Genomic DNA, 25,384 nt, shown 5'->3' with positions numbered 1-25,384 from the left:
TTTTATATTTCATGCAGTTATGAGATATTTCTTTAAGAAATCAATGGTTTCAATCGTAAGGTGAGATAGTTGGTACTGTGTTTTGCTTGGTGAGTACAATTGTATAATCCTTTCATGGGCGCCACATAGCTCCAGATTTTGTCTCACCTCTTTCTGCTGTTTCTCCCATTTAGTGTAAGCATCTCCATTACTGCTGTAGGTCAACCACCCATTCTTCAAGTGAGCAGTTAGTTTTCTTTTAAAAAAAAACTGAAATAGGAACAAAAATAAGCAGGGTTTTATTTATAATTTTTGTTGCATTTCATGATGGTGGTCAGAACGTTTCTTTGTGTTAGTAAAGAAGCAAGCACCAGGAAAAGTTGATTTGGGAGTTAAAATGAAAATATTTAAAACATGAGAATTTATCTCCTGCCACTTTCTCATTTCCCCGATGAGTTTTTACCCTAAGATTAACAAGGGCAGCTCAAGTTCTCACAGTTTTTTTCCCTGTAGCCTGCAGGTTACTTATACAGCTCTGAGAGCACTGACCCATAGTGTCTGCCCCTCCTTACTCTTTCTAGGATTCTACTGCTTCTGTGACAGCACAGTGGCAATGCTGTCATTGGTCCTGTAGGGTAACATTTTCGAAAGCATCCAAGTCCCATTTCAAAAGAGACTAAGAGAGGCATCTAGGACCTTTAGGCCTGTTGACTCTCAAACAGGATTTCAGTTCCTATATGTAAATCATTTTTTTGAAAGTGGAACTTCAGCTCATACAGTGCATCTGCACTTCGAGCTAGAGGTGTAATTTCCAGCTCAGGTAGACATACATATGTTAGCTTTGATTGAACTAGGGATCTAAAAATAACAGTTTAGCTGTAGCAGGATGGGCTAGCCACCTGAGTAAGTATATAGGGAACATACTCTGGACAGCTAGCCTGTCCCACCACCCACATCACCACAGCCACACTTCGGTTTTTGGCATGCTAATTTGATCAAAGTGAGTGCACGTACGCTACCCCAGCTGGAAATTCCACCTCCAGCTTGAAGTGTGAATGTACCCTAAAGTCACTTTGGAGCTTTTGAAAATGTTATCCCTGGTCTGTAGATTTAGAAACCATGTATATGTGCCTTTTCCAGCAGCAAGAAGTTACCCAAGACTATATAATGGGGACAGTTCCTGAGGGAACTGTCGTGTGTCGGTTTCTGACAGCAGTTGCCATTCAGCTTCCTATCTCTCAACCACCCACACCATCAAATTCTGCATAATCCCAAGTGTGTGTTGTTTTGTAGAAGGGTTTCCAATGACTACATTTGGGAAATGGGGGAATACTTCATAGTCAGTGCTCCTACCTCCATATGTATTTTTGGGCCTCATTTCATGGAGACAGATTGTTCTTAGCCGCCAACTCCATGTAGCTGATGGAAACAGAAGGTCCTCAGAGAGGAATTATCTTTAACTTGTCTAGTTCTCAGCATTTACATTTTATACCAGCTGCTTTATGGGACTGTTGTTACTCTAGGACAGACTTTTAACTCCTCAAACAGGTTTTTCTATTGTTGTTTGCTGTTTAAATTCATGATTAAACATCTCAGGCAGGTTGCATTATTTGTATATTTTTATTTTTAAGCTAAACGTCTCTGATAAGAACAGTACATTTTTCTGGGAGAGTAGCTTTCTTCATCTGCAACAAAGCAAGAAAACCTTTCTGTTTGGTCTCCTTTTGGGCCTGCATACCCTTTAAATATGTGCTGAGAGCATTATAGAAACCTTCTGTGGTTTTATAAGTATGCCCCAAAAAAGAATTTGGGCTCCTTTAATTCTGATGTGCATGGACCCATTCATGCCTCATGGGAAAACTTTTGAAAAACATTCTATTTAAAGAGTGCTTTGGCTTATAGATCATGCAGTATATTTACTGTAATTCTCTCCCCCTGTTTTTATTAATAGAGTCATTTACATGAAAACAAAAATCTATGTTTTTCAGAGTTCATCTGATCTTCTGGTTTAGTCACTGCTGGAAGTCATCATCCCCCATTCATTACATCACAGTTGCTATGGAAATGATTATAATGTCATAAACAGCACTAAACAGAGAGTTGACAGTGAGATCCATGAGATTGTCCCACACCCTCAAAAGAGTCTAATGATAGATCAGTTTCTCTTCCACAGAGGGAAACCAGTCCATTTCCCAATGAATTCTTTTTTGTTATTGTGTATTATCTATATAACTGTAGTGCTGAAAGGTCCCAATGAGGGATCAGTGAATCATTGTGCTAGGTACCATACCCTACATCACAAAAAGACAGATTTTGCCCCAAAGAGTTTATAATTCAATTGCAACTTACCTATTGATTTCAGTGAGAGCAGGATCTGGGCTGGGAGAATTTCCCATAATAGGGCATAATTTGGCAAAAAAGGAACACTGTTACTGTGCTATAAGTAGATTGGAAACTGTTCTGCGTACAGAACCTTTACATTTCAAAGAACTCATTCCATATGTTCTCAGAGTTGCTATAGACTGTTACAGAGAAGATACATCAAGACTGATATTTCTTGTTGTTTTTCCTTAATCTAAAATGAGTAATTTTAGACCATAAGTGTTGATTGCTAGCAATGGTGGGAATTTTCTGTAAACATTCCATAGTGTAGACAAGGCCTTAAAAAGGTGCTGATTACACCCGCTCTCGATATAGTTGCAAAATAGTTTCCATTATAATTCCCACCCCACCCCCACTCCCTTTTTCAGAAGCTGAGAGCAGCTCTGGCATTGTTGAGGCTCTGACCTTAAGACTGCACATTATAAGAAACAAAAAGCCAGGGATCCAAATTCTGCTACCATTTATAGTGGTGTAATTCCAGAAGCAAGAAAATGCAAAAGTTACTGTTCCAATAGCAGTGCTAGTTGGGTGTCAACAAAACAGTGTTTTGTATTCCTGTTTTATTGGTGAAATATATAGTTTAATATATTATTGTTTAAACTGTTAAATGTGTGGCATAAAAAGCACAGAATATGCAATATGACAAAACTATATCTTCAATCATATTTTTTGCATTTTCTAACTCATTATAATTTTTAATTGCTCATCTGTAACTTTCCAGTGGCATAATTATTTACATTTGATCAGGCAAGTGTTTGTCCTCATAGTCAAAAATGTTAGAGGCATATACACAGAAAGTTCTATGTGTGTATTACTGAACAAAATCAGTAGAACTTGGTGATAACATCTATAGCTGTTTATTTTTAATAATAAGCCATCTGCAGTTAGGGCTTGATCCAAACCCAACTGAAGTCAACAGGAGGCTTTCCAGTGACATAAATGGGCTTTGATCAGGCCCTTTATTGGAGAGACCACATCTCCATAGAACAGTGGTGGACAACCTGCGGCCCATGGGCCACATGCAGCTCATCAGGGTAATCTGCTGGTGGGCCGTGAGACAGTGTTTATATTGACCATCTGCAGGCATGGCTGCCCGCAGCTCCCAGTGGCTGCGGTTCGCCGTTCCCAGCCAATGGGAGCTGCAGGACGCAGCGGCCACCACGTCCCTGTGGCCCGCGTTGCTTCCTGCAGTTCTCATTGGCTGGAAACGGCAAACTGCAGCCACTGGGAGCTGCAGGCGGCCGTGGCTGTGGATGGTCAATGTAAACACTGTCTCATGGCCCACCAATGGATTACCCTGACAGGCCTCAGTTTGCCCACCACTGCCATAGATCATAGCAAGCACACTTGAACTTTGAGCCTGAACTTGAAATATTTTCTGTTTAGTTTTTTTTTTTTAAACTTTCCGGTACTGTTTCAAATAAGGAAGTGCAAACTTTATGTGCCACTATCCTGACATTCAAAACTGTTCTTTTGGCATGGTTACAAAAATCTAATTAGCCTCTAACTTAATCCCTAAAGACAATTTGTCCTTCAGTCTAAAGTACTTTTAACAATAAGTCAAGAAGAAAACTGCCCTGTAGAATTTTGCAAGATAATGCAGGCTATACAGAGCTACATATCTGCACTGTAGATCTTAATGAATACTTGAAAATCCACAGAACAACATATAGTAGTGTAGTTTTTATTCTTTGGCATATGAAAATAAATCTAGTAAAGTCCTTTTATAGCATTCTAATTTGTGTCCTGTATATATTTGCTTTAAAAATACATTGATTATTTGTTTTATAGACTATAAGAATGCAGAGAGCTAATATCTTGTTCTGTTTTGTTTCACATAAGTATGGTATTTTAGCAATTGCTATATTACCTCTTTTCATTCCTGTGACCTGACGTAGGGGTTTGTCAGCTTGTAAATAAGATGGAAGAAAACTTGGGCAAAATCAAGGCTTTCAACAGAAATGATGAACAGTTTCTGGAAGCCTTTGTCATCTTTTGTGGCTTGGGGATACAGAATACACAGATGTATGAAGTTGTGGAGAGAGCCATGGCCAAGCAGATGGTGACATTAGAGGTGAGCTCAAAATCTAGGCAATCCTTATTTGGCTCAGTATATAATCTAGTTTTGGTTCAAATTCTGCTTTCCCTACTCACAACCTAAAACTACTCAGATGAGTAAAGTGAGCAGAATTTGGCCCCCTGCGTTAACAGGAGCTACGCTTATTTGCTGCTTGTTTCCATATTTGCATTTACAATCTGTTGTTGTATTTTAACTGCACTCATGGGATCCAATGAGTCTGCCTTCCCTAAACACCATGCTGCACACTGACAACAGTCATCAACATAGTTGGTTTGTCCAATTGCACAGAAAGAGGAAATGGTGTGGACGACTAGGGGTGTCCTCTTGTTTGAGGTTTTCTGTGATGATTTTGGCTCAGTCGTTTAGACAAACCAGCATATACAATAACAGCAGGATTACTGTAGGCTTTCTGCAACTTCCTCAATTCCATCAAAGTATATTAAGCATGAATGTCATCTGGTCCTAGCCTTTGAATTGTTTACTGTTAGGTTTAATGACCGTGGTGTTAAAGGAGGTTCTAACATGATATGCTGAATTACTTGGAAGATAACTGTAAGCCTGAAACTTAAATTTTGTAGACTTTGGATCTGCCCAATATGTAAATAAGAGTGTTTGCAAAATTTCTAACATGTGGATTATGTACCCAATAGCTTCTAAAGGAAACATTACAACTCTCATGTAAACATGTAGTTAGTCGCTTCAAGTGGGGCAGATGATAACCGTACGGTCAAGTAATTTCAGTGCTTTTTAAAAATAAGGTTGGGCGGTTTATTTACATCTCACATTAGTGACTGCTGGTTTATCTTTTAAAAAAAAATCTGTAGAGGCTGTAAAAAAATGTCTTTTTTTAAAAAAAGCCAGAGCTGGTCTCTTAGTTGCACATATGTTTAAAGGAACTCAACACAGTAGCATTCTCCTCTCTTTTATTCTCACAAATAAAAAATAATATATGGTGGGTTTTTTTGTTTGTTTGTTAATTTAAAACAAAAATATTTTTTCCTGGACTGAAACCTCTTCTTCCAAATTTTATCCAGGACAGAATTTTCTTTAATGTCTGAGTTAAACACCCATAAAAGAAAGGGACTTATTTTGGGAACAGTGTCATCCATAGTTTATAGCTGTGTTGTGCTATATTTGTCTTTGAAATGGGGTATGAAAGCTTTCCCAAGAGAAGGGGTTTTGGTGGTTTATTTTATTTTAATTTTTTGTTTTAAATCAGAGCTCTTTGCTCATTTATAGGTTTTCTTGGCCAGGCTATATCAAGAAGCCGCTATGATGAGCTCATGCAGAGCTCCATTAAAGTCAGTACATTGCAGGCATAATCTCAACCTTTTACTCTTTAAAAAAAAAAAAAAAGATTCAGTTGCTTTTACATTGCATGCTTTTATTTGTACTTAGGTTTCTTCATTCCTTATCCCATAGGTCCTCTCATATCACGCTTCAGCCACTGAGGAGGAAACAAGGGAGCTGCAGGTAACAGCGGTAATAGCATTTTTTAAATAATAGTAAAAAAATGCATTCTTACTATATGGAGCAATGAAAGATGGTCCAATGTGCAGGGTAACATTTTCAAAAGTGCTTATGTTAATTAGGTGTCTAAATTACAATGAAAATAAATCTGTTGCTGAGTTTCATTGGTGTAGAATGGGTAAGGCTATGTTTTAGTCACGGGTATTTTTAGTGAAAGTCATGGACAGGTCATGGGCAGTAAACAAAAATTCATGGCCCGTGACCCGTCCATGACTTTTACTATATACCCCTAACTAAAACTTGGGTGAGGGGGCTGTGGGTGCTTGGGGGGGGGGCAGTCCGGGAGTGTGTGGGTGCTGGGAGGACTGGCCTGGGATCCCCGCTGGTGCTGGGGGGGAAGCGGGTGGCACGCAGCCTGGGACCCCCACGCCGGTGTTGGGAGGAGCATGCAGTGGCATGCAGCCCAGGACTGGCCCTTCCACCTAGGAGCTGCAGGGACATGCTGGTGGGAGCCGGGGAGCCCCTCCGCCCCACATCACAATCCCCTGCCCCTAGCCCTGAGCCCCCTCCCACACACCCAAACTGCTGCTGCTGGCTGCTGCAGAAGTCATGGAGGTCACGGAAAGTCATAGTATCCGTGACCTCTGTGGCAGACAGGCAGCCTTAATCATGGGACATGAAAAGACCACATTGCATCATGGGAGATGTAGTCTAGCCAGGGAGCTAGGCCCATAGGGAGAATGGGGGCATTGGGGTCTGAAACTACAACTACCGTGAGGCACCATGGCAGCTCAGGCAGACGCAGAGTTTAACAATATCCCAGAATGAAAATTTTTGATATTTCTGGATCAAATTTTTTGATAACTTTTTATTCCACAAAATTTTTTATATTTCAAGTTTTCATCTACTTTGAGATGAAAACAAATGTTGAAATATCAGAATGTCCACAGGACAGAAATTTTGTTTTTCTATCAACTCTATCTAAATACTAATCCTGGGATATTATAATTAATGTATTCCCCTACTTTGCTCATTGTGTACTTCTGTAGTTAACATCCACTACCCCATGAGTAACTGCATCTAGTAGGTCAAGACATGTTTCAGTCTCACTCCTCCCTTTCTGGGACATATTGCTGATGCCCACTGTTTGTTCTTCCCTGAAGATCTCAGTCACTACATTCTTCATTATAAAATTGAAGCTAGTTATCATTAGGTATAATTCTAACTTATCTAAGGCCATTCATCTGTCTCTTTTCCCTTCTTATCTCTTCTGTGTGGTAGGGTACTCCTGGCTTTGATACCTATTAGCCTAGTCCAGGGGTCGGCAAGCTTTCAGAAGTGGTGTGCCGAGTCTTCATTTATTCACTCTAATTTAAGGTTTCGCATGCCAGTAATACATTAACGTTTTTAGAAGGTCTCTTTCTATAAGTCTATAATATATAACTAAACTATTGTTGTATGTAAAGTAAATAAGGTTTTTAAAATGTTTAAGAAGCTTCATTTAAAATTAAATTAAAATGCAGAGCCCCCGGACCGGTGACCAGGACCCGGGCAGTGTGAGTGCCACTGAAAATCAGCTCGCGTGCCGCCTTCGGCACACGTGCCATAGGTTGCCTACCCCGTCCTAGTCCCTAGGAGGCAACAATTGTGTTTTCTTTATTGGCCACACTTTTTTGGGCCACTTTTCCCCAACAGAGATACCACCCAGGAGAACATGCCTCTTCTTTCTAGTGGCTTCCATTCAGGGCTTGCCTCTTGATCACTGATTGGACTGCTGATCTCTGCTGGGTTCTTAGTCTGAGGACGGAATACCGATTGCAGGCACAACTGTTAAAACAGTTTTTTTGTGCATTATCTTTTCTTCTTACAGCTTTCACTTAAGCCACGTTCCTCCATCTTTCTTCATTTCTCAGAGCCTCCACTATGCTCTGCATTCTCTCAAATTGCCTTATCTTTCCTGAAGATCCCTTTTGTCTCTTTCCAGTTTGTTTTTCTTTGTGACTTTCTTCTCATTGACTTCATCTGCCTCTCAAGCCTTTCCATCCTTCCTCCAAATCAGAGAGGGCAGATTACATTTCAAAATGGGTATCCCTTATGTTCTTTCATTTGTTGCGCATGTCCCACACCAGACTGATTTTGATCCTTCGTTTGCCATTATTTTTAGTTCATCAATGACTGCAAAGTGCTTTGAGAGCCTCTGATCGAAAGTGCTATGGAAGTGCAGAGTATTATTACTATTATGGCAAATGGTGTTTCATACTTTGGAATGTCTCTTCATTTCTTGGAAACTCTTAGTGTCAAAGGACTCTACTACTGTAACAGCTCCCATGCTGCACTCTCCTGTTTGCTTCTCAGCTAACTTTTTCTGTGCTCTATATTTTGTTCCCAACTCAGCTACTGTCTTGTTTATGGCTTGGTTTACCACTCAGTACCTAACTCCTACACATGTCAGACTTTTGTTTGGATTCACTCTGTTGTTGGCTCTCCTCTCTGAGACCAAAGATAAGCTTGAGATCGATGGTGGTAACTGAAGTCAAGAGTTTTAAAACAAAAGGCAAATGTTGCTAACTTTGGAAATGCTTTCTAGATTTGTTTATTAAAACAATGTCAGGGGCGAATTTGGCCTTCAGACTGAGGCTAACAGTGGGAGCTTGCTTTTTTCACTTTCTTTGAGTTTGGCACTTACGCTGTTCTAGTCTCATGTGTGCATCCAGAGAATGTAAAATAATAACACATTGGTGGCTTAACAAGCTACACCACAGATCTTCTGGGGAGGCTGCCAGTGGCTAATTTCCTCCCAACCATCTGGTGGCTCTCTCAGGATTCAGAGACCACTAGTGAACTGTTTTCCTTCTGTAGAAATTGTAGGACCATGAAGGGCCTCTGGTTGCTAGCCTGCTCCACTTTCCTATTGCAGAGAGCAATAGGCCTTTGTCAGTCTTGCTTCTTTGTGAAACAGATCTTTATTTTCAGTGAGCCTCCTTTAAGTGAATAAAAGAATTAAACTGCACATGATAGTGATAGATGATATCAAAAAGAAAACTTGCATTCTGTTTTGCATTTCATCATTCAGAGTTTGAATAATATTCTAAAGAATCATTCTTTTTATTGCCTATAAGATATTCTTGGAGGAACAATTATTTTTTTAAGAGAAAAGAACCCAAGCCAAATCAATAGACCTTCTGCTGGTCATAATTCACAATCTGATGAGCACAACTGAGCATGCCAAAGTTTGTTTGTTTATTTATGTTGATTTGTCCAAAAGAGGGAGAGTTTTCTGTTCTGTTTTTATATACCAAGGCTCTGGTGCCTCTGCCATATGTTAAAAATACAATCAAACCAATACACACAAAAATAACTGCAGCCTCCCCAAAACCACAAATGGAAAAACATAAGACACACCAACCACAGACTCCAACCCACAGCGCATTCACCTTCCCTCTCCAAAAGCCTGGAAAAGTGATTGGATTTGTAGCATGTGCTGAAGGTCAGCAGGTTTGTGCTATTGTGAGCAAGGATGGGGGTTGACTCCAGAGTGCAGGGTTTCTGACAGAGAAGGCCCTGCCAGCAGCTTCTTTTTTTTTTTTAAAGCTGGCTGGGGGGAGTGTCTCTGCTGTACCACAGGGAGTCTTACCTTGAGAGATGTGGTTTCTCACCTAAGTTGATCCCAAAAGCTTTAGATCTTTATAGATTAAAACTGGCATTGGCCTAAAAAAGGGGAGAAATTATTGGAATTTTTTTCCTTCAAATTTTGAAATTTCATCAAAGTTCAAAACATTCTGACTAGTTCTATAGCTGGGTGAAAAATGGGGAAAATATACTTTGTGAATAATTTCTCAATGTTTCCAGTTTATTTTTTTAATTTCATCAGTTCAGATTGCGACCTGTGCTGGGTCAATGGCAGGATGTTAGGTTTCAAGGGTATGTCTACACTGCAGCTGGGAGTGAGCATTCCATCCTGGGTAGACAGACTCGCACTAGTAGGGCTCGAGCTAGCATGCTAAAAATAGCAGGGTGAAAGTTGTGGCTCCATCAGACACTCAGATTGGCCACCTGAGCTCAAGCCTGGGGGGCTGGGTGCCCCCATACAGCAGGAAAGCCCATTTGCCAAAGAGGCTGCCAGTTCCTGCCCTGGCATCATTTTCTGAGTTGATTTAGACTGCAGCCCCTTGTTGAGCGCATTGCAGGAGTCTAATCTCAAGGAGACAATGGCCTGGATCCTGGTAGCAAGATTCACAACCAAAAGAAATGACCTCAGTCTCCTGGCCAGATGTGTATAAGCAAAGAAGCTCTCCCAGTCACTGCTGCTACATGATCATCTAACTGCAGCTGGGGATCCAGTAATGCCCCCAGATCTTTAACTGAAGTAACAAATGGTGGGCTCATAGTGTCTGTTAAAGGGCCAGATAAGATCTCTGCCATACCTTCAGCTGCTTACCCCATCTCAGCAGCATCACTTCTATCTTAATACTGTCTGGAGGCATATTAAACCCAGCAATAAGAGTCTGGCTGAGTTGATTTAAGGTCTCCTTCAATCAGCTAGTCCTCCTCCAGGCTTATATCCCTATCAAACACCAGGTAAGGCATTTGGGTCAGATTAAATTCAGAAAAAGAGCTGGGTGTCACCAGCATACTGAAAACACTGCCTGCTAATGCCTCATCACTAATTCTTCCAATGACTGAATATACACATTCAACAAGAGGGGGTACAAGATAAGAGCTCTATGAAACACCACATGAGAAAATCCTAGACTTAGAAGAACGGTTGCCCCAAACTACCTTCTGAGACCTCTCAGAGAGAAATGAAACCATGGAAGAGTGACCCCCCCCCCCATCTACTCTCACTGAGGTTTGCAAGTGAGCAAGGTAGTGTATTGATAATACAAATTGCTGCTGTGCATCTAAAATGAAAACTGACTCCTAGGAAAATTGTCAGGTGGATGTTTTCATCTAAAATTATTGTAGACCCCCAAATACCCATTCAGTAATTGTCAAACAGTTCCCAGTGTAGTATTACAGCCCATTAACTGATGTGTCAGTAGAATCTTTGTTCCTAAAACCAGGGTAAGAAGCTGATCTTGCTCTTTCTTTAAAAAAAAAACAATATTTTAAAAATCTGTAGTCAACAAACCCCATTTCTGATTTACAGTCATGAAAGCATTTTTCTTAGTTTGTTTACATTTTTAGCAACAGAATAAAACACTTGAAATGGCAAAAACCTGTCATCGTGTTTATCATATTTTTCTGAAGCCATCTGGCAACTGTTTTAGGAAGGTTGGAGGGCAAACAACTCTTAAGATCAAATGGGTCATTTTAAGTTGGTTTGAAGTTGGTGCTCCAAGGCCCAGTTTTAATTAAATACAGGGTAAATGTTTGTTCCTAAATCTGAACTTATTCTCTGCATTAGGAATATGTATTTCTGTCTATGGCTAGAAAGAACAGTTCTGTTTCTACTTTTAACCTGTTTAAGGTCCTGATCTGGGAAAGCACGGGCATAAGTCTATTCCATTCTAGGATTGTACATTAGCACATGCCTGAGTGCTGTCCTACATAAGGTTACTTCTCTGAAGCAGAGTATAGTCACTGGCCGACATGCATTTTTGCACCCATCTACATGTGCTGAGCAGTTAGCCCGTTGGAGTTCTAGGTGGCAGGTAGCTAGGGCTAGAGGGGGCTTAGCCCACCAAATGTGAGCTATGTTGCTACTACCTGGTGGCCCAGCAACAGGACAAGCAAGGAGAGTCCCTGGAGCCCAGTGGCAGTCAGTGAGGTGGGTCTACAGGGCCCTGGCATGGAGCTGCAGGCAGAGTCCTTCCTGAGTGTGTCCAGTGCCCAGCGAGCCAGACCCCATTCCTGGCATGGTAGTGGCGAGTCTGTCCCTTCCCTTCCAGCAGAGATGGAGCTGGTGTCAGTGAGGGAGAGGGGAGCAGGTGAGACAGAAGGAGGAGGGGAAGGGGCTGTGGAGGAGGGAAGCCAGACCCAGCTACGGCCAGCTGTGGCCACTGGCACTGCCACAGAGCTCCCTGTGCTCCCAGCCCCTTACCTCTCCCACAACCCCTCCAAATAATCCACCAATACCTGACCTAGTCCTCAACCACTGCTTAAACCCATCCAGCTCCCTGCTGCCCCATCCCCAAATAAACACCACAACCCTTTCCTGCCCCCCACATAAACCCAAACTCCACAAACCACATTCTTCTGCCACAGCCCCACCCATCCCGCCTTCCCACTACACCAACTCTCATCTCCCCAATAAACTCACCCTGTCACAAAGGCCCCCCAAGCAACATCCCCATGAAATATGACCCTGCCCGAGCCCTCCCTCCATTCTCTAAAGCCCTACATACCCTCCCCCACCATTGCTCATTCCCCATTAAACCCACCTCTTAAAACCTCCCAATCCCCAAAATACTTCCCTCCCCCCAACCTCCCCTTTCACTCCTGTGCCCTGTCAGTCCATGACCCCTTACTCCCCCCCAGGGCATTTCCACTGCCACCAGCACCCAAGTCCATCTACCATACAGATCACCTCAAATGTCACCACCTCCTGGCTGCTCCTCTTCCATCCTTCAGTTGCTCCAATCACTTATGGCTCCCGCAGGAACTTCCTGCAGTGTCCCTCACCCCTTTAGCCCTGGCATCAGTATCCCATCTTCCCACCACAGCAAGAGCTAATGGCGGGAGCGCAGAGCCATGCCACTGCCGGGGTGAATGCAGGGTGCACACCTGCCTATCACACTTCCCAGGGGTACTGAGGGTTGTGTGAAAGAGACCTGTCTGTACCTGCCATGGATCAGCTCACTGACAACCCCGGCCGCAGGCAGTACAAATACTTCCTTCTCAGCCCCATGGTCTCTGCTATCTCTCTGCAGGCAAACAATAAGCACACACCAACCCCTGAACCCTCCGAGTGTCCCTGTGGAGGGCCAGCCTCTGTTCCACTGCACACTCACAGGACTCACAGATTTCACCACTCTTGAATGAATAGTACACCCCAGCTTATTAGTTTTAACTCCAAATCATCACTCCACTTAACACACAGCACTTAGATACTTTTATAGTAAAAACAAGAATAAGTTTATCATCAAAGAACAGAGATTCAAGTGATGGAAAGGAAGAATATTGGAAACAAATGGTCATAGATAAAACAAAATCATAACATGTTTTTAGAGCCTAAACTTAACTCCTACAGGATAGTTTACCCCAACTCCTTTTTCCCAGTATTTTCAACCAGGTTGTTTGATTTCATAAGCTCAAGCCTGCTGGTGGCTTGTCCTCACAGACTGAAGGAATACTGGGGATTCATCTGAACCCCAGGTATAATTCCAAAAGTTCATTATCTTTTCTCCTAAACAGGCCCGGCTGTTCTTGTTAGTTCTTAAAGTCCCCACAATCTACTGATTAGCATGTTGTTCAAACTGTAAATGGGCATCCCTTGGGACCCATATAATACTCAGTTTTACATGACCAGCTAGGGGGAGATAAACATCTCTTTCCCCACTCCTTACAGGAGCATATGGGTCACCATTTGGTGACCTGCCTTTACATACAGACCTAGAGAACATAATTTGTAGTATCTATCCATAGCTCTTCACATATTGTCCATACATGCATCTCACTATGAGTGTGGCACAGGCTTTCATTAGAGAACTTACATGGCATTCTTTGGCAGACTAGTATGTAGATACCAGACCCAGAGAATCTCTGTAACCATTATGTACCCCAGTTGGCATCAAGAGGTCCTTGGGTCACACATTCACCGCGGCTTCTCCTCCACACTGGGCCAGGATAGAGAGAGTGACCCATACGCACACACTGGAGAGCAGGGCCTGACAGTTTCACTCAGCTTCCCTCAAAGAATATTTTCACCAGGTGACTATGATTGGAGTCCCTAATTGGGGCCTCCAGACACGATCAAAATACATACAGTAAGCAACAGTAATTATAGGCCAGCTCATTGCACCACAGTTACGCAGAGAAAGGTAGCGGTAGCTCCCCTTCTTTCCTTCCCTATGCTGTGCCGGTTTGTAATTTTGCTGAGGTGGAAAAAGTGAACATTTTGGATGAAAGAAGTGGTTGTTTGGGAGGTTAATACTACATTTAGAAGGTACAGTGTATTTCAATAGTACAGGCTAGGAACAATAGTTAAAATGGCTTTCAAACAGCGACACGGGAGAAGGAGCTCTGTTGTCTCTGGGAACTGAGAGGAGAAATAACCAAGCCACAGTTGTTTTGATGTATAGCTGGAAAGTTGTGGTTTCTATCTCTCAGTTGGGGAGAAGCTTGTTGCTTTTCTTCCCACGTGGGCATCAAAGGCAGGAGATCAGTGAATAGAAAGAGATAAGTTATAGAAGAGGTCAGAATGCAGGCATGAGAAAATATCCTGCTGAGCTCCTGCTGTGTACATCCTTTTACCTCATGAAAGATCTGGTTGCAAAGGCCTTGTGTTTGCTTCACTTTGTATAGCTAGGGGGAGCGTTGATACACCACTAAAAGGATGGTGATGATATAGCAAGCCATTGCACTCTGCATTATTAAAATCCTGCGAGTTTCACCCTCCAAGACACCCAGGCTCATATCCTCTGTGTTTAATATGCCTCAAGACAGTTGAAATCTCTCATTGGAGGGGACGTTAATTTATTGGGGAAAAGATCAGAATCTCCCATATTAAGAATCACAAAATTACTCCGACTGCAATGTGATGGGTTCCCACTGGAACTGGGGTACCATTGAGCCCTCTGACCCACCAGCCTGGGCTCCCTCTCACACTGTGCTGCTGTGACAAGCTGCAAAGCCCCCCAAGCTTGCACTTTCACCAGCATTCACACAGGTAGGAACACACCCAGCTGCAGTTACAGGCAAGCTCTCTAACCACCAGCCTAGGACCCTAGAGCAGTATCGTCCTACCCTGGTCAAATCTGGCTAGTATATGGGTTTAATACCTGGTCGGCCTCTCCCTCAATGTCAAGAGGGCCATGCACACTTGTGGTAACAAAGCAGAGATTTTCCCCAGACATCTTAGTCAAATGCACACTGTTTGGATTAAAACATAAAATAAGTTTATTACTACAAAAGATAGATTTTAAGTGACTATAAGTGATAGCAAACACATCAAAGCAGATTACCTAGTAAATAAACAAAAACTCAAACTGAGTTATTTAGCAAAATTAGCAAATTCTCACCCTGAGTGATAAGCCAGCTGGCAGATTCTTAAGGCACAAGCTGCCTTGGCTTTGCAGCTTGGGTTTGCCAGGTTTTCATACACAGGCTAGAAATCCCTATAGCCTGGGACCATCACTTCCCCCAGTTCAGTCTTTGTTCCTCAGGTGTTTCAGTTGTGCTGTAGGGAGAGTGAGGTGCCATCATGATGACATTTCCCCCTTTTATATCTTCTTCCCACTTTCTGGAAAGCTCTTTTGCTGTGACCTGGGTCAAACAGTTCCCACTGTGTAGTGCTATCTCTGAGAGCTTTCTATCGTACACAGTCCCTGGGGTAGTCCTTGTATGCATTTCCTCAATAAGCCATTAACATTGTTTGGCCTTTTTGCTGTTGTACCTGAAAGGCTGCTTGTGGGTGTTTTCAACCTCACAACATGTTTCAGTAACACATACCTAGCCAAACTTCATAACTTCACATACGATGATAGCACATACAATTCAACAAGATATTAATGTCTAGCAGATGAAGACTTTTAGAATGATACCTTACAAGGCATACTTTGTGCAAAACATATCCTAATTACATGACCATGATGAATAAGGGGTCACACAGAACTACTTTTCCCCCCCTTTAACTATTTTGAATGAGTGTAATAAATGTTGTGATGTAATGTATTTATTATCAACATTTTAGAAGTGGAAGACGTTGGGAATTCAAGGAAAGCAAAGTAAAATAGTAGTCCTGGTTCACTAAATCATTGTTTTTGCACTGGGAAACAATGTGAAAAAGCTGTAGCATTTGGGGTTACGCTTTGAGTGGCCATTAGGTTTCCCAAGTGGTTGTATTATTTCCTATGGAGAATATTGGCAGCATGGCCCTTTCACCTACCAAGGCAGTTTATAGTAATGTAGGATTCCTTCTTAAATGTCAGTTTCCATAACCTCAATTTCATGATTCTACATTTCTGATTTAAGTAATACACAGCAATAAAGTGAGAAGAATGTAAATGCGGTTATGAAAGGAGGATGTAATTTCTACCAAGAGAGAGCTGAGCAGCATGATTACAATACTACTGTTAATAGAAATATTCCTGGACTTCAGTAAGAATAAAGGTGAAAGATAAAACACAGACCTCCTTTTTATCTTTCACGGTCTTGATTTTTATCTGATTTTTAAAAAACACATCAATAGATATATAGTTGAAACAGGTGTAAGGGAATTGCACTGGAAAATCCTGCCTTTTTTTATTTAATACAAAAAACCAGTATGAGCTTTTGGATCATAGTGCCAGACTCTGCTTCATTCATCTTGATACTTATTTCTGTCATCCTTAATGTAAAGGCCCTGAAGATGCCGCAAAGGGGCTTATATCGTGAATTTCACTGCTGTATAAAGAAACTGAAAATGTTTGGAGACATTGGAATAGTTAGTGCTAAATGTAGTGCCAGATTTTGAAAGTTAAGTTGCCATGGGTGGAGCCAAAATTTTCCATGCCAAGGGTTGGCCTTGCTGTGATTCCCCTCCCCTCCCCCCTTTTTTTTTTTAACATTTCAGCAGTAAAATTTCAGCCATTTCTGAGAATGAGGTTAGAGGAAAATAGGTAGTTTGATCCACTTTAAAACAGTTTCCAGCTGTTTCTTTGTTTAGGTCTAGTGCTTCCAGGGTTTAGAGCAGGAACTTGAAATTTGGCAGGGTCTTATAGTCAGAGAAGTGCCTTTTGAGTCCCTAATTCACAAGCCTCTGAACATTTTCAGTAGAGCATGTTAGAAGATTGTAGCTAAAACCTGCTTAAAAATCAATGGCCTATTGCCATGGGTAATTTAGGTGACAGAAGGATGGTCCAGGTAACCCTTTTAATAATTTTGGCTTATGGATAAATTTACATTAATTCTAAGAACCAAATAAGATTAACATTGAACAAACAAGGATCGGGACAGATAATCAAGGGAATGTAGTCACCAGCTTTCAGTACAATGCAAAGGTAAACTTTATCAGAATACTGCTGTTCTCCTGATGCAAAAAGATATGATTATTCCAGACTTTCTAACTGCTACAGCTCAGTTTGTTCTCTTTTATTTTTCCCAAGACGGCTGTTGTGCCATCTGCACAATCTCTCAAGCTAACTGACTTCTACTTCAGTGACTTTGAGCTTTCCGACATGGAGACAACATTGTGTTCAATTCGAATGTTCACCGATCTCAACCTGGTGCAGAATTTCCAAATGAAACATGAGGTACAGAAGCTGCAGACTGCTATTTACATGTGGAGGGAAAACATCAGACAACTTCACTCCAAAAATGTGTGTGTGTCCTCAACACACTGCCAAGACCAATTTTAGGGGGGACTGCATCGCTGGGGCAATTGGTAGTGAGATACAGAGCCTTTCAACTAGACCATCAATTCATAGATTCGTATATTTTAAGATTATTAGAATTTAAGATTAGAAGGGACCACTAGATCATCTAATCTGACTCTTAGGGCTTGTCTACACTGGCACTTTACAGCGCTGCAACTTTCTCGCTCAAGGGTTTGAAAAAACACCCCCCTGAGCGCTGCAAGTTTCAACGCTGTAAAGTGCCAGTGTAGACAGTGCAGCACCACTGGGAGCCACACTCCCAGTGCTGGTAGCTATTTCCCTCATGGAGGTGGTTTTTTAGCTATGCCACAACGACACAAGCCACGTTAAAGCACTGCCATGGCAGCGCTTTAACGTTACCAGTGAAGACGTGCCCTTATATCTATCACAGACTATCGAATTTCACCCAGTTACCTCTGAATTGAGCCCAATTATTTGTGTCTGACTAATGCATATCTTCCAATTCAGATAGAATCAGGGTGAAAGTGAGACCCAAAGTCCTTACCATCTCATATAATGAGTCGGTTTCTATCCAGTTCTTAATGTACAGGTGTCTGCATCATAAAAAAACACCCCCACAATTGGCACCCATGTTGGAACCCTCGCCAGAAACACCAAGGCATTAATGGACATGGAAAATTGAGCTATCTTTTCCCACCAGCTCTGATCCCTCCATTCTCAGGTTGAAGCATATTGACAGGAGTAGCAGCTTCTATTGCTCTTGCCTGTTGCTCCTTGCTCTTTTTTGCGAATGGATGATGTTAATTTTCCATTGCTGTCAATGTGTCACCTTTTGCAAGAACACTAAAATTTCCTTAAACAAAATGATATCAAGATCCTTAGCTGTCATTAATCAGCATAGCTCCATTTAAGCCAACAGATTTCGACCAATTTACACCATGTGAAGATCTGGCCTTTATACCTTTCACTTTCATAAAACTATGATAAAATCTATGTCTTTTTGTTCTGTAAAACACCTAGCAGGGATCTGCATAAATAATAACAACAAACAATATGATAAGCATTAAAAGCCTTTATATCATACTTACATGATTTACAAGGTCCATCTGTCTCTTCTTATGCTTTGATTCCATCTGGTGTGAAGCAGGAGCTCATGTTCACTTTTCCAGTCCACTTTTCCAGACAACCTTTAGGGTTCCCTCTAATTCAAAATGAAACAGGTTCTGGTGAACACACAAATACTGTGAACAACTTCTTCATTCAGTTAAATCAGCATAACTCCAAATAGTAGGTCCACACTAGTGTACCTGGAATCATAATTTAGCTGTTGGTTCACGTCATGAACTGGTAACTTTAGGAATACAGGTGTCCACATAATAAATAAAACAAAGCTGCAGTTGCCTATGAACTGTTTAGCAAACTCTAGGTTTTGGAAGTGAGGAAGCTAAACTAAGAGATGACACAGATTTTCCTTATCCATATTTTTACATAAAAGTGTGTTAATATTAAACTCTACTGAAGACAAGTAAAAATGAAAAATTTTCCGCATTAAATCTACAATAATTAGAATTCTCTTTATTTTATTTTTGTGTGTGAAAAGACTAAAGTTGTAGTGTATTTTGCATTTAACTGAATGATGCTGTTTGTTAAAGGTTCTTTGCAGATGGATTTTGAGTGTGAAGAAAAATTATCGAAAAAACGTTGCATATCACAATTGGAGACATGCCTTTAACACAGCCCAATGTATGTTTGCTGCTTTAAAATCGGGTAAACTTCAGGTATGTTTGACTGTTTTCACCCTAAGAGCCTTTTAATTAACTAAGTACTGTAAACTTGCACAGACCCAGTTTTGATCTCAGTAAGACCTATGTCAGTCTGGAATATCTTCACTGAAGTCAGTGCATCTTCTCTGAAGACTTCAGAACCTGACCTTAGAATCACAGAAATGTAGGGCTGGAAGGGATCTTGAGAGGTCATATAGTCCAGCCCCTTGTGCTGAGGCAGGATCAAGTATACCTAGATCATCCCTGACAGACGTTTGTCTAACCTGTTCTTAAAATCCTCCAATGACGGACTCCACAAACTTAACTACCCTTATAATTAGAAAGCTTTTCCTAATATCTAACCTAAATCTCCCTTGCTGCAGATTAAGTTGATTATGTCTTATCCTACCTTCAGTGGACAATTGATCACCATCCTCTTTATAACAGCCCTTAACATATTTGAAGACTTTTTATTAGGTCCTCCCTCAGTCTTCTTTTCTCAAGACTAAATATGCCTAGTTTTTTTTTAACCTTTCCTAATAGGTCAGGTTTTTTAAACCTTTTATCGTTTTTGTTGCTGTCTTCTGGACTCTCTCCAATTTGTCCACTTCTTTCTTAGAGAGTGGCAACCAGAACTGGATACAGTACTCCAGGTGAGGCCTCACCAGTGCCGAGTAGAATGGGACAATTACCTCCTGTGTCTTACATATGATATTTTTTGTTTATAACCCTAGAATATTAGACTTTTTTGCAACCACATCACACTGTTGATTCATATACAATTTGTGATCCATTATAATCCCCCCAAATCCTTTTCAGCAGTACTACTGCCTAGACAATTATTCCCCATTTAGTAGTTGTACATTTGATTTTTTTTTCTTCTGAAGTGCAGTACTTTGCATTGTCTTTATTGAATTTCATGTGATTGATTTCAGACCAATTCTCCAACTTGTCAAGGTTGTTTTGAATACTAATCCTGGAATCCTCCATACATTTTTTAAGCATACTCTCCACTCCATTATCCAAGTCATTAATGAAAATATTGAATAGTACCAGACCCAGGAAGACCCCTGGGGATCCTACTAGATATGTCCCCCAGTTTTACAGTGAACCATTGGTAACTTCTTTTTGAATATGGTCTTTTAACCAGTTTTGGGCCCAATTTATAGTAATTTCATCTAGACCACATTTCCTTAGTTTGCTTATGAGAATGTCACATGGGACTGTGTCAAAAGCTTTACTAAAATCAAGATATATCACTTCTATATCTTCCCCCCATCCACTAGGCCAGTAGCCCTGTCAAAGAAGGAAATTAGTTTGGTTTGACATTATTTGTTCTTGACAAAATCATGCTGGTATTCCTTTTCACTCTATTATTATTTGGGTGCTTACAAATTGATTGTTTAATAATTGGTTGCAGTATCTTTCCAGGTTACAAAGTTAGGCTGACTGATCTATAATTCCGCAGGTCCTATTTGTTCCCCTTTTTAAAAATATGTACCGTGTTTGCACATATCCAGTCATTTGGGGCCTCACCCATTCTATATGAGTTCTCAAAGATAATCACTAACGGTTCTGAGATTGCTTCAGCTAGTTCCTTAAGAACCCTAGGGTGAATTTCTTCAGACTTGAATACATCTAAATTATCTAAATATTCTTTAACCCGTTCTTTCCCTATTTTGGTTTGTGTTCCTTCCCCCTTGTTAATATTAATTGTGGTAAGTAGCTGGTCGCAATTTACCCTTTTAGTGAAAACTGAAGAAAAATAGGCATTAAACACCTCAGCCTTCTTGATGTCATCTGTTTTTAGCACTTACTCCTTGTTAAGTAGAGGACCTATACTTTCCTTCAGGGGGTAGCCGTGTTAGTCTGTATCTACAAAAACAACAAGGAGTCTGGTGGCACCTTAAAGACTAACAGATTTATTTGGGCATAAGCTTTCGTGAGTAAAAACCTCACTTCTTCGGATGCATAGAGTGAAAGTGCACTCTATGCATCCGAAGAAGTGAGGTTTTTACTCACGAAAGCTTATGCCCAAATAAATCTGTTAGTCTTTAAGGTGCCACCAGACTCCTTGTTGTTTTTATACTTTCCTTCGTCTTTCTCTTGCTCCTATTGTATTCTCTTCTCTTCTGAACCTCCTCTTCTTGTTTTTTATGTCCCTTTCTAGTTATAACTCATTTTGTGCCTTAGTCCTACTTGCTTGTGCTATTCTTTTGTACACATCTTTAGCAATTTGTCCACATTTCCATGTAAGATTCCTTTCTGATTTTCAGGTAATTAAAGATTTCCTAATGGAGCCATATTCATCTCTTACTATTCTTCCTATCTTTCCTTTGCATCGGGATAGTTTGCTGTTGTGGCTTTAATATTGTCTCTTTGAGAAACAGCCAACTCCTTTTTCTCTTAGGTCCCATGGGAAGAAAATCTTACTTCTAGTTCTCTACGTTTGTTAAAGTCTGTATTATGGTACTTATTCTGCTCCTCTCACTTTTTCCTTTCCTTTGAATCATGAAAGCTATAATTTCATGATCATTTGTACTCAAATTGACAAACCTTCAGATTCACAATCAGTTCCTCCCTGTTAGTCAGAATCAAGTCTAAAATGGCTTTCCCCGGGTTATTTCCTCCACCTTCTAATATAGAAATTTGTATTATTAAATTATTGCTGCAGCATCCTGTAGGTGCTTCCAATGAGAATGGCACAAACCAGACATCTACAGGATTTTGTCCTTTCCTTTTAAGTTAAATAATTGCATTTTTGAGTTTTATGCTTATATCATACACCGGTCAGGAAGGTACAGGGGAAAAGAGTCACCTTACTACAATGTCTTTCTTCATAAATATCAAATATGAACTTTTTTAAAATTCAGGAACCCCTGTTACTAATTGGTTTGTGTCCTCTTACAACAACTTCTGTTGGGACAAATAAGTGTCTCCATCTAAAGCCAAAGGTAACACTAATAATGAATAGAGGCAAAGCTCTTCATAGACAGAATCCTTCATGCTCAGCAAAAATTGGACATGTCACCTTCACTTTGTGCTTAGCCTCCATAGACAGGAGATCTCTGAGGATCCAAATAGCTTAGGGGCCAAGGGTTTGGGGAACCTTCTAAGCCCCTATTGCATTGTCTATAATCGCTCCATTATTGTACACATTGTATACATTCCAGCCTGATTAACAAGAAGCAGAAGAAATGGCATGGGTCCTGGAATCAGAAGTGGCCTTGAATAAGATGCTCTCAATATTTTCTGGCTACGGAATGGGGCGGGGGGGGGGGGGGGGAGCAAGCACTGGTACACAACTCTGCCTAACAGAATCACAAAGCCAGCTATTTCCAGACTGATTTGTTTGCCATCTGCACTTCAGATCAAATTCATCATCTGTAGAAGTGGGAACAGCCCCACTGAATTTGACTGACTGAATTTTTTCTTCAAACGGTATATATGCCAGTTAGCCATGTAGCCACCAGTTGAAAAGGAGAGAGATTAAAATTTTCAGTTCCTGCCCTTATTGTTGTGCAGCGGTGTTCTTCTAACATTCAGAAGATATTGTGTGATTCTGTAGGTTTTCACCAGCTTTTGTTTCTCACTATGTTGGAGTTATGAAATGGCCAGGGAGTAGCTATGACTTCTCCTCTTCCCCCGCTTCTTGGCAGGATAGTTCTGCTTTGGGTTCTGGAAACAAATACATTAAAAATGAGCCAGGCTGTGTTTGATTTTGTTTTCTGTGATCCTTAAACTACCATCTCTTTATTGGCCCAGTGATCAGTGGAACATTTGACCTGGCTCTATTGCCTGATCAGTCCAAACTCCAAAGATAATTCTTTGTTGAGGTTTTGACTAAAATATGGGACTAATTTCTCAACTAATGTTAAGTGGTATAGCTCCACTGAGGCAGTGCGGTCCAGTTGATAAAGTATTCAGGAGACAAGGGTTCAATTCCCAGCATAGTCACTGGTTTGCTGGGTGACCTTGGGGAAATCACTTCACCTCCCCTTGCCTCAGTTTCCCCATATATTAAAAAAGTGGGGCTAATGATAGCAATCTCCTTTGTAAAATACTTGGAGAGCTACAGATAAAAGGAGTTATATAAGAACTAGGTATTATTGTTATGCTTTACACCAGGGGGAGGATCTAATCTATTATTTTTAATACATCAACCTGTTCCTTAAAAGTCTAATTCTTTGAGGAAACTAATTGTCCTATTCTGACCAAAACCATCAAAGTTCTAGAAGGTATATACTGAAAATACTAATGCATTTAGTATCAAATCTGTATTGCAAAGCTAACAGACATCTTCTTGTATTTCCTATTACATACAGAACAAGCTGACTGACCTAGAGATACTTGCTTTGCTGATAGCAGCCCTAAGCCATGATTTGGATCACAGAGGGGTGAATAACTCTTATATACAGAGGTAAGCAAGTCTGTTAGGAGGGGAAGGAAAAGCACAGATATATTTTCTTATTTCACTGAAATTAATAAAAAAACAAAACAGAAAATTAGAAAGAGTAGAATCTTGCTAATGTGCACTAATGACAGGGGGAGCCTTTGTGAATTAATGAGTTTTGCAAATCAATAAATCTGAGAACATTAGGATAAACACACCATGACTAAGTAATTTTAACTGATCAGCTACTCATGTTTCTCATGAATTCATTGAATGGTGGGTTGTTTAGGCTAAAATACAGATGTAAGACTTCTTAAGAATGTATGTTTAATTAATAAAAACAGAAGCTAAATAAGAAATTACTGAAAATAAAACAAAGCTGGTCATTTAGTAGTATGTAGGAAGTTTAAGAATGAGTTTAAAATAGGATATTAAAACTTATTAAGAAGTGATAAATTGAAGTCTTATCTCATAGTGCTAAGTGCATTCTATTCCATACTACTATGTGGTGTTGCTTTTGGTATCAATATGGAACTACTGATCCTTAATTCATGTCCTTATCAATTTGCCCATCAACTTTAAATCATTATAGAATTGTCAGTGACAATTCAATCAATAAAATTGAAAAGCTAGAATTGTAATTACAGAAATGTCAGTCCAATAGCAAATTGTCTTTGGTCATCACCAAACCATGCACACATAAATATCATACACTGTCCACAACTAAGAACTTTGGGAGAAGTTCACCCCTGTGCAGTTGGCCAGAAGAAGGCCCATTCACCACTTAAATCCCATTTACCCCCTCAAGGAGACCACTATTTTATGTGCAGATTAGCAAATTTCTGCTGTAGTACATGATTCCAGTTTCTCAATATTTGACATTCAAAAGAATATTTACTTCACCATGTCCTTGAGACACCTCATGCAAACGTAGGAACTGCCCTGCCAAAATGGACAATGGTCATTCTATTCCAGTATCCTGTTTATATCAGTAGCCTGTGCTCGTTGCTTCAGAGAAAAGCAGTCAATCTTCATAATGCATCTGCGGTCATGGTGTAACATTAAACCTTGGGCTGAATTGGAACTGATGCCCTTTATATTAAAGACTCCATTTACCAATCTCCTTTCAAGGTCATGGAAGCCCCCCTGAAGTCAAAGATACAATTCCCATTGACGTCAGTGGAGCCCATATTTTTAATACATCACCTAAACTGTGGTCAGATATTTTGAATTTGCACATATTTGTGCACTCAATTATTCATTCAGCATTTGCAGATGCCATTTGGGAGAACTGGCCCTAAAAGACACATTTTGTAAAGAATTCAAAATCTGAAACTTTACAGATAAAAATATTGTTGACATTATGTTCTAAATTAGAAACCATCCTTACACAAACCATCCTTATGGTATTCCACACCCCTGAGCACTGTAGCTACGCTGACCGAGTGTAGATGCAGTCCACATAGCTACCGTCACTCGGTGATAGAAAAACCCCTTCCATCACCCCGTCTACACTACAGAGTTATGGTGGCGTAGGTACGGTGCTGTAGCTATGCCACTGTATTTCCTGTAGTGTAGACATGGCCTGAGTCACTTTTCAAAAGTGACTTAGACACTTAGGGTACGTCTATACTAACCTCCGGGTTCGGCGGTAAGCAATCGATCTTCTGGGATCGATTTATCGCATCTTGTCTAGACGTGATAAATCGATCCCAGAAGTGCTCGCTGTCGACGCTAGTACTCCTGCTCCGCGAGAGGAGTACGCGGAGTCGACGGGGGAGCCTACCTGCCGCGTGTGGACCCGCGGTAAGTACCTTGTAGTTCGAACTAAGGTTATTCA

At 40.7% G+C, this 25,384-nt stretch overlaps 1 protein-coding gene across 10 annotated transcripts in view; it reads left to right on the top strand.

Moving 5' to 3' along the window:
• The window catches only part of PDE5A (phosphodiesterase 5A), a 198,610-nt gene that overhangs the window by 159,949 nt on the left and 13,277 nt on the right, over nucleotides 1-25,384 (top strand). For 6 of the 10 annotated variants that reach the window (XM_042842380.2, XM_005290290.5, XM_042842379.2 and 3 more), the window contains 5 exons: nucleotides 4,260-4,435; nucleotides 5,864-5,923; nucleotides 17,158-17,304; nucleotides 19,041-19,166; nucleotides 23,477-23,571. In XM_042842380.2, the coding sequence (XP_042698314.2) occupies nucleotides 4,260-4,435; nucleotides 5,864-5,923; nucleotides 17,158-17,304; nucleotides 19,041-19,166; nucleotides 23,477-23,571 (604 nt within the window). The remainder of the gene's footprint in view (nucleotides 1-4,259; nucleotides 4,436-5,863; nucleotides 5,924-17,157; nucleotides 17,305-19,040; nucleotides 19,167-23,476; nucleotides 23,572-25,384) is intronic. The other 4 variants (XM_005290291.5, XM_065596296.1, XM_065596298.1 and 1 more) reach the window with 1 other exon arrangement.

The sequence above is a fragment of the Chrysemys picta genome, chromosome 5, assembly GCF_011386835.1.
Source record: "Chrysemys picta bellii isolate R12L10 chromosome 5, ASM1138683v2, whole genome shotgun sequence".
NCBI classification, from domain to species: domain Eukaryota; kingdom Metazoa; phylum Chordata; order Testudines; family Emydidae; genus Chrysemys; species Chrysemys picta.
The sequence above is the reverse complement of the archived record's forward strand: the minus strand, read 5'-3'. Positions and strand labels throughout refer to the sequence as shown.